We start from the raw sequence: 9,856 nt of genomic DNA on the forward strand, positions 1-9,856 counted from the left end.
TAATGGGATCTATTTCAGCTCAAAAACCATGGGCTGAGTAGCTCGAACGTAGTTGCTAGTCTTCAACTCCCAGTTCCTTGAGTTCTTACACTGAGCCTGGTTCGTGGACTTCCGCTGTGCTCAGGCTCCTGGGTGTTGTGGGCGGCAGGGATCCCAGGGGCGGAGTCGGCATCATCCGGGCGGGGCCTGGACGCCGGTGGGCGGGGTTTGATGGTAGGTGAGACATAGGCTGGGTGGGACTTAGGCGGGGCGGGGCGCGCGGGAGATTCGAACTTCCTTGCCGCCCAGTCTGTGTCAGCAGGAAACTGAAGTTGCCTGGTTGTTTTCCAGCCAGGCCTTGCGACTAGCAGGGGTTCCGGGCGGGCTATAGAGATGGTGGAAGGGCCAGGGTGTAGGCTGAATGGAGAGAAGATTCGGGCACGAGTGTTACCGGGACAGGCGGTGACTGGCCTGCGGGGCACAGCTCTGCAGAGCCTTGTGGGCCCTGCTTCATGCCCCTCAGCCTCCCTGGCTGAGGTCGCTATCCCGGTAAGTCAGTCCTGTTCCCTTCATGGAACCTGGAGCGGGAAGAGGAGTAAAACCACCACCTAGGTTCTGGGATCCCCCATGTACCCCGGCCTATAGCCTGTGTTTCCCGACATTTACATTACCTAAGTAGTGAGTCCTAGCCACAAGTTGGCTAACAATGCCAGTACTAGATCCATGGAAGGTGGTTTTTTACAACCTTTTTCTCAGGCAGTCAGCAAAAGATGCTTTCTGATGTTTACCATCTACATTCACTGACAATATCATCAGATTGGAAGGTCTGGTATGTTTTTCTTTTCACGTTGTAAGTCTGAACTTGTAACACATAGAATTCTAGCCCTTCGCTTGCCCAGAACTCTGCAGTTGATCGATAATATATAATCCTAATGTTGGACATGGAAAATTTAGCACTAAAATCTCACTCAGCTGAATATTGCCATCTAATGAAGGGGCAGTAAAAGCTAGTTCTGGTTTCCTTAAGTGAATTTATTTCTTTTTAAAGCAAATCGTAGCACAGCTTGCCACTCGGGCATACATTGCTGGTGGCTGGATAGTCATTTGGTAAGAACTTAGAACTATACTAAAAATATTCTGATTAAACTACCAGGCTTTTAAAGCCCTTTAGATGTGTGGTTAATTGTGTTTCATGGATACATGCAATCTTGTGCTGTTCTTCAATTTCTCCTTCAAAGCTTTCTCATAGCCTTTGGTCTAGGAAGGAAGTTGTCTGCTATGAAATTAGCATATGCTCCCAATGTGAAAGAAACAAGAAAGATGTATTTTCAAGCTGAGGGAGGAAAAGAAAAACAAAGGTTTGGATCTTTTAACAGTTATGCTTCTATTGATTTTGATTAGATATGTCAACAAGGGCTCTGTACTTTTTTTTTTTAAGTATCATGTTTCTCTAAATTATTTCAGAGTACTATAGAGATCTATGTTAATGGTTTCTCTAAAGTATTAGTTTTGACGAAGATCACTCATTCAGCAAAATTTTGAATACTCTCAAAGAACAGGAGGGTGAAAAGACGTTTGTCTTTATATTGTAGCAGTTATGCCCAGTCATTCAATAAAGGGTTCACAGAGGAAGTATGTGGTTCTCTCTTAGGACATACAAAAAGAGTAGGGAAGTCTCCCTATGGAGGTAACAGAGCTGATATGTAAAGGGGGCATACATAGGGAATTTAGAGTCACTGAGATGAAAATGGCCTGTATATGTAGAAGAATGGTGTTCAAGGGCCTGAAAGAAACCCAGTGTGTATGTAAAAGAATGAGCTTTGAAGGTGGTCTGATATTAGACCTGACTAGATTATAAAGAATTCCATTTACCACAATTGGGACTTTGGTTTTCGGAGTTGGATTTATTTTTGTGTGTACTGTTTGTGTGGCTGAATGTGGTTTCATATGTGTCACAACACATGTGGAAGTCGGGACAACTTGCAAGGTTAGTTCTTCTGCCTTGTGTGGGTTCTAGGGACCAAACCAAACTCAGAATCTCCAGCCTTAGTGGCAGATGCCTTTGCCTGCTGAGCCATCTCAAATGGGTCAGATTTGGGGCTTTATCTTGGGCATCATGAGAAACCTTCGATTGTAGTAAGATTTATTTACAGTTTGACTAGAACCCAGTATGTCAAAGAAGGAAACAAGGGAAGAAATCTCAAGTAGGCATTACAGTGACCCAGGTGAGGAGCTTTGACTCAGCTGCTGGTGGTAGAAGTTAAGTGAAGTAAGACAGCGAGTGTTTAAAAAATAAACAGTGCTATTGCACAGCAATGCCCAAGATATGAACATCCTCAGTGATACTGTGATTTATGTCATCCAACAATACTGTTGTGTGATAAACTCTTTGCTAGATACTGGTAAAATAAAGCCTGTTTTATCTCTAAAAATTTATCCAGGAAAAGTTACTCTTTATAAAAACAAGATTCATGTTGCAAGAAACCAAGATTTTATCTTAAATAGTCACCTCGTTGGAATTTATAGAAAATAGTATTAATCGTTCATTTTAAATTTATTTTAATTACCTGTGACAAAACATAAAGTACAGTTAGTCATGAGAAAGAATAACTCTACAATAAAGATAAACCTAAGGCTACCAGAAAAGGAGCTAGGGCTCAAGGTGAGTTTAAATCAATTGAGTACTGTCACATGTAGTAAGGTGTTGGGCCAAGGTGTGAATCTCCCTTCAGACTTTTATGTATCTTATAGCTACTCTCAGTAATAAAAGATTCAGTACTGCAGTGTACGCTATAAGGCCCTATACTTGATAGCGAGCCTTATTAACTGAAGCAGTGTGACCTTGAGTTTTGGCGCTGTCCTCCACCATTTAAATTTTGTTCACCTCAGTCAATTATCTGCTCTGATAATTCTCTTCACTTCTGTGTTCAGATGGCACCAAACAGTGCATCTAGATAGCCTAATATAAGTGCTTTATTAATGCTTGAGCAATGATTAGATTCACTTGGCAACACTATACTCACTAAAGCTATATTCCACAAATAAATAGCCCTGCATTTAAAGCTATTATGGATAATGCCTTAAGAGAAAGAGGAACTAATTATTGGAATAGAGCTGTGTGATTAGAAGGAAGGATGTGCTTCTATTGACATTGGATTGAAAATCAATATGGAATTAATAGTGTGGCTTTCAGTAGAATTCTAAATACTCTGTTGTGGCTTCATTTTCTGGGCATTTGATCTAAAAAGCATAATAATAACCTTTGTAAATATCAACAATCTTTTGCATGTGAGAGCGATGTTGGATCCATATTAAGTTTCATTAAAATATGGACCATTGTCACAAACTTCTGGCAAGATCATTATTGTAACAGATGATCCCTAGTTTCTTAGGCATATTTGCCAAAGCGCTAAAGCTATTTAATGTTTCTACTGCTGGCTTGAAATGATTAGTTTTCTCAAAGCAGCATTTAAAAATAATTGCTTACTGTATTCTTTACAGTATAATAAATATGAAAAATAACAAAAGAGAGCTAAAGAAATATTAAGTGGCCACTTAAAATAAAAGATTCAAACTTCACATAATCATTATTCCAAAAACCAACATAAAATATCTTACCTCGGGAGCTACTGCCAGAGTGAACTACTTAGTCTGTTTATCATATTGTGTTTCTCTTTGTTCTAGTTAAGAGTACATAGAAAACCTACTAATTCCCGCCCTTCTGTGACAACTGGTCCTTATTTTGAAGAATGCTCTCTGTAGAAGACCTTGGCATCTGCCAGTCATCCGCACACTGTATTACGTCTCTTAAGTTGTGGCCCACTTTCTTGTCAGCTTAAAACCAAGCAACTGTGTAAGCACATTGCATCAAACTTGGCTAGAGTTTGTTGAACCCTATGATAGAATGCAAATGAGCATGTCTGGCTAATGAGCTTTGAAGAGTGAGTCTACCAATTTTAATTGTTGGGTAGTTATGATATTTTAGTGAAATCAGCGTGTCATCTGCATGTGCTTTTAATCTCCTCCCAGAAAAAATGAAACAGTCTATTTGTAAGCATTTATCAATTTGAAACATCCACTGATTATTCTGAGGAACTCATAAGATTTCATACATGTATATAATATGTTACCTACATTTAATCATCTGTATGATCCTTTAGAGCATCAGGAACAAACTAGGCATTTAAATATAAGTTGAATGGAGAGAGGAAAGCAAACTTTGAATAATATAAAATAGCTAAGTATTTTTTAAGTCTCTTTTTATGACTATATGAACCTTTAGCTGTATGTGTCATTTGGAGACATCCATTATGTCAAAGTACAGATGACCCACAGTAAAAGTTTCCCCTTGTTCAAATTAGGAAAAAAAATCACAGGTGTCTTTCTTGCTTTTTATTTGAAAGAATGAGCTAAGTAAATATCCAAATGAGTTTCCTATATGTTTTATAGAGCATGTATCGTCTACCTCTTGCCTTTTAAGCGGATACTGGTAATGACATTCGGGGAGATGCAAGGTCATTACTAGCACCCATTTGGACTCAGGAAATGAAGGGTAACGAAGTAGTTCTACTTTTTCTTCAGATGAGGATCATCATTGTCTGTGGGTGTTGTAGCTTTGATCCAGCACTGTTTCAGATGCTGTAAAGAACATCTGGTCATCTTTACTTTTGCTACTTCCTCATTCGGAGATTCTCATACTCACATCTTACTTTATTTGATCAAGGTTAAGATAGAGGACTGGAAAACTCCTAGCTTAGTAGTTAGCAAAATAAGCATTCTTGTGATCGCCCCTCTTTCCTGGAGCACAGCTTTCTCAGCAGACCCAGTTTTGTTAGAGTATGTTAGAACACCTTCTTTTATGAGGAGTGTATGATGCTTTATATCATCAGGTGAGACACAGAGTATTTAGATTCCACAAAAATCCTCAAGGGTATAGAACACATTTTCATGCAGGGTCCTAAAGACATTATTTTGGATCCTAGGAACCATTTTTGAAATTAGAGGTTTGGAACATTTAGATTGATAGACAAGTGACCTATAATTTAAAAACATATATTACTGAGACTGTGAAAGTGAATAGGACATTCTCTGTGGCAACAATATCCAACTAAATGAGAGTCAAAACATTTGTCTAGGAAAAAAAGTCTTATTCTGCTCTGAAAAGTTCATCTTCCCAGTTCACCCATGGATAGGCAAGATAAATGGTAATCAGTGCAATAAATCATGTGCTGTCTCTGAAAATATATGTTGTTTTGAAGATTTCATATTATTAAGTCACTTGAAAATGGGAAGGTGAACCCTACTCAATCATACTTAAAATTGTAGCAACGGAGATTTTCATCTCTATTTCAGACAAAGAAAGAAAAGGTTCAAATGTTCAAATAACACAGTAACAGGATTATAAGGGTCAACATGAGAAAGTCAAGTACGCATTGGGCAATTGCGTACAGTTACAGCAAAGATAATAGCCTTCTGGAAATTAATTTTTGAATTTGTCTGGGCAGTAGAAGCTTATAGAAAGAGGTGATAACCTTAGATTCCACAGCAGGACAAGTGAATATCTTGTAAATGTCTTAGGTTTATTGCAAAAGCCTTGCCCAGTCTATATGCAGAAGCTCATAAAATGAGACAGAGCTGAAGAAGCAGCGAAACTGCCTCTGATACATTCTCAGGCATAAGTGATGCTTTATTCTGTCCTGAGTATTATGTATAGTTAATTATTTAAAAACGACGGTGTCGTGGGAATCAATTGTCTTGGGCAAAGCACCTGCATAACAGATAACCCAGATTTAAAAATGATATTTACATATAATTTTCCTTCAAAAAATGGAATACCTGAGTCCTTTTTAAAGCCATGGCTTGAGTGCTAAATGGACCTTTCAGAAGGTAAAGGCAAAGTGGGATGGAGTTCTTTGGGATTGGTTGCTAAACATGTGCCATTCTGATTGGAAAAGGGCCCATGGGGTATAATGGGAATTCTCTTCTTTATGGGAAACGTGAGGGAGTGGGCATAGATGTTAACTTTTACCGTTTGATAATGAGAATTGTGTTTTCTACTGCACATAATTAGAAAATAAAAGATTGCGCTCTCTCTCTCTCTCTCTCTCTCTCTCTCTCTCTCTTTTTCTCTCTCGGCAAGAAGTTTTAGTTATGATAATTGTAAAAATGGCATGGTGGTGGAGGCAGAAGTCCTATATTTTCAATCCAGTCCTGGTTTTAGGGGGGAAGGGACAAAGGGCCTATTTAATTCCATGGATGTTACAAGTATCTCCAAACATTGTGGAAAGCCCTTGGGAATTTTAGCTAAACAGACTCACTGTCCCCAGGGAACTTATATAGATAAGGGAGAAATAAAATCAGAGATACATAATAATTCAGTATAATAAGAACATAGCAGTGGCTAAGAAAACCTCTGTTAAGTGTGGCCAGCAGAAAGCCTCAAGATTATTCAGATCCCCAGGTAGGCAAATAGGGAAATGTGAGAGCCATAAAGCTTTACAGATTCTGTCTGTCTGTCTGTCTGTCTATCATCTATCTATCTATCTATCTATCTATCTATCTATCTATCTATCTATCTATCTATCTACACACACATACACACAGACATACATATGGAAGAGATGTTTTCAGACCATGTATATGTATATAAAGGAGGAACTATGGCAACATTTTACTTTAATCCCCAAATACCTCATCAGGTTAAAAAAAAAAAGCCAATTCTTTAAAACGTATTCAAGCTCAGGTCACAGCATCGATGGGTGGGTGACTTTCTGCTGTGCTGAAGTCATTTGATAGTTTCAGGTCATTGCTTTTCCATAAATAAATATTTCCCCATCTCTGTTCATTCCTTGGCCTGCCCTTCTGCTACCCACCTACATTATGCTTTTGATATCCATTGGGCCTTATACATTTTTTTAACCTGATAGAACCTTTAATTTGATAACTGTTTTCAATTTTTCCTTGATGTCATAATGTATATTGTTCTGGGCTATGGAGAATCGGATAAAGTACCAGTAGAGCAAGCAAGACATGTATTATACCTTTAAGGATTTTGTTTGAGGCTTTCTGAGACTCTCTCAGCCACAACAACATATTTCACTTCTCACTGACAGCTGTGTGAAGATATATAATGGTCTCATGCATTTTAAGCATATTGGCCTTTATATTTTTGGATTCTTCCTCCTAGGCACAACAGAATTGATTTGCAAGGGCATATGGTCCGAGTTGTTAATAAGTATGTAGTCCAGTGTTCACAAAGGTTTGAAGGACAATCCACCAAGGCTTTATAATACTAAATGGACAAAATTTTCATGTTCAGATCTTTCGACAGTTTCTGATAGTTAAAGTAGATTGATGCTCTAGGACAACCTTTACTGCCTTAAGTGGTTATTACACTCTGTGTGTGTGAGTGTGTGTGTGTGTGTGTGTGTGTGTGTGTATGTGTGTGTGTGTGTGTGTGTGTGTTTAGGAGTACAAGGAAACAAGAATTTGTTGAAATAACACCCTGAGTGTGGGTGTGGTGTTCTCAGTACTCTTTAAAAGAGTATGCATGGAGCCATATTGTCCACTTTGCATATTCTGTATAGTCACCTAGCACATGGTTAGAAGTTATCTGAGAAAAATCATCTGTATGAAGACAATTGGATCTGTCCCTAACAGGTATTATTGGAGCCTTGGGTATTTTAATATTGGGGCAAAATGTACAGACTTCCATTAAAACTCATATTTGCCCTTTGATTTTCTATAGGTTCCTCTTGAAATATATATCATATAGTGGCTTAGAATTAAAAGATACTAAAAATAGATATGGATTTTACTTGTAAATATTTTGGTTCTTCAATTAAAACAGTGGACAGCTGGATGTTACTGACGAATTAAAGTGTTCTGATGGTGGGACAGTTGTTCTTAGAAACTATAAAACATCTGCCAGAAGCTAGCCAGGTTTTCAGAATCTACATGATTAAAAAAAAAACAATCGGGAGAGTTAGATATGGGTGAGCACAAGATTTAACTAGATAAGTTACTTATCTAGTTAAATCAGAGCACTTTCTTTCAGTGACATTAAGACTATTAACTAATGAGATTTCAGTTGGGATAAGGAGGAGTGCCTTGTATGCTGTCCAGTGAGATTTCAATGCCATCTCTTTTTATAAATGTCTTTTGGCAGATTTCAGACGATAGGATGGAGTGGGTTACACCGTTTGTATGAGGACATGGGCTTCAACCCGACAACGATGAGTTGGAGTAACCTTGTCACATACTGCACACAAGTTTTGAGGATCCACATCCCTGGGGCCCGAGTTTCCCTTGGTGGATGATCTTATTTCCTAGTTTACTCAGAAGACGTAATCAATCAGTAGATACGTAGCAATGCATGACTTCATACTGACTCCCATTTATACCTGTATCCTCTGCCCTCCATCCCGATATTAAAGTGTGTGTGACCTTGAACCTTCCTGCTTGCCTTTTTTTTTTTTAAATAGTGCTGCAGCTGCTCTGGGATCGCTTTCCATTACTGAATCTTTGCCAGCCATAGACAGACATGAGTCATCTCAAAACAAGCCCAAAGTTGCCTGTCTCCATTTCCTCTCCTGTTCCCCATGTCTGTATGTTATACGCTTTGTGATTTTGCCCTGCCTTCTGCAGTCAGTCCTGCTCTCTAAGATCCCCTAGTCCTCCTACTTCTGATCAGGTCTTTGGCATTACTCTATCCCTGAAACTCTTGCTGTGGATTACTCCTGTGTGGCCGAGGCCAGCGTCGGAGCTCAGACTCTGTCTTACTCGGTTGTCAGCAGCCTTTGAGGTGTCCTCTTCCTTGAAATGCATTTTTGAGGTGCCCCTGGGATGCCTCACTTGCCTGATTTTGCTTTTGCCTTGCTAGCTGCCCACTTGCTCCTTTGTTGCTTCCCTGTACTCTCTTCCTGACTTCATAGCCTTCTCAGCCAGTTCTGCCTCCTCCCAAGAGCTTAACTCTGGAGGACCCTAGACCTTTGCTGTGCCTGTGCTGTTTATCTGTACATAGTCCCTTCTATCTCATCTAACATCACTGTTTTAGACAGTTTCTCTGCAGAACACTAAACAAAATTTGTATCTTCAAGCTTACTTATCTCCCATACCCCAGAATCCCATATTAATCTTCTAGATGTTTTCCTAAGAGATACCTCAATGTTAACATGCCTTGAAACCAAACCTGTTTTTCCCTTCCTCTTTGCTCTCTTTAGGTCTTTCTGTAACTTTTCTTTCTTATTATCAAGGCCCCAAACTCATCATCTTGGCTCTCTGATTCTCCTGTTCCTCCTTCAATTTGTCTGCAAATACTTTCAAATTATGTTTAAAAATTTGTCCATTTTCAGTACTGCTACATCTTCTGTTTCTTAGCTAGTTTTTCGCAGTTGTCTCATAAGTAATATTCAGGCTTTTACCTTGAACCCCTTCAGCCAAAATTCTATCTCGCAGCCACCGAGTGCATTTAAACTACTAATGTAGGTCATATTTTTGTTCTCCTCCATTATGGAGAAAACGCCACTCCTTAAATTGGTCCTCTGGCCACACAGCCTGATTCCTTTTATGTGTCAGATCTCACTTATCTCATTCCACTGGTCCTCTGTATGGTGGCCACCATGGCCTGTGATACAAGAAAGGCATTGCGTTGTTATTTCAATTTCCAAAGCCGTGGATCACTCCCTTACTTCTTTTAAAACTTGATCAAATGCCAATTCTCCAGGAAGATTATGGTATCTCCCTTTAGAAATGCAATCTACTGCACACCTGGCCCCAACCTTGATCCTCCACTCTTTTCCCTCTGTTTTCCTCTACTAGAGTATAAACTCTACGGTATGGAGTAATCGAATTTGTGTATATATATATATATATATAC

At 39.1% G+C, this 9,856-nt stretch overlaps 1 protein-coding gene across 1 annotated transcript in view; it reads left to right on the plus strand.

Annotated features, from left to right (window-relative positions):
* Positions 1 to 202: 202 nt before the first annotated feature.
* Positions 203 to 9,856, plus strand: part of Neil3 (nei like DNA glycosylase 3) — a 51,798-nt gene continuing 42,144 nt past the window's right edge. Inside the window, exon 1 of the mRNA XM_028757708.1 lies at positions 203 to 528. Within this exon, the coding sequence (XP_028613541.1) occupies positions 373 to 528 (156 nt within the window). The 5' untranslated portion in view covers positions 203 to 372. The remainder of the gene's footprint in view (positions 529 to 9,856) is intronic.

The sequence above is a fragment of the Grammomys surdaster genome, unplaced genomic scaffold (assembly GCF_004785775.1).
Source record: "Grammomys surdaster isolate TR1022 unplaced genomic scaffold, NIH_TR_1.0 126178, whole genome shotgun sequence".
Lineage (NCBI taxonomy): Eukaryota > Metazoa > Chordata > Mammalia > Rodentia > Muridae > Grammomys > Grammomys surdaster.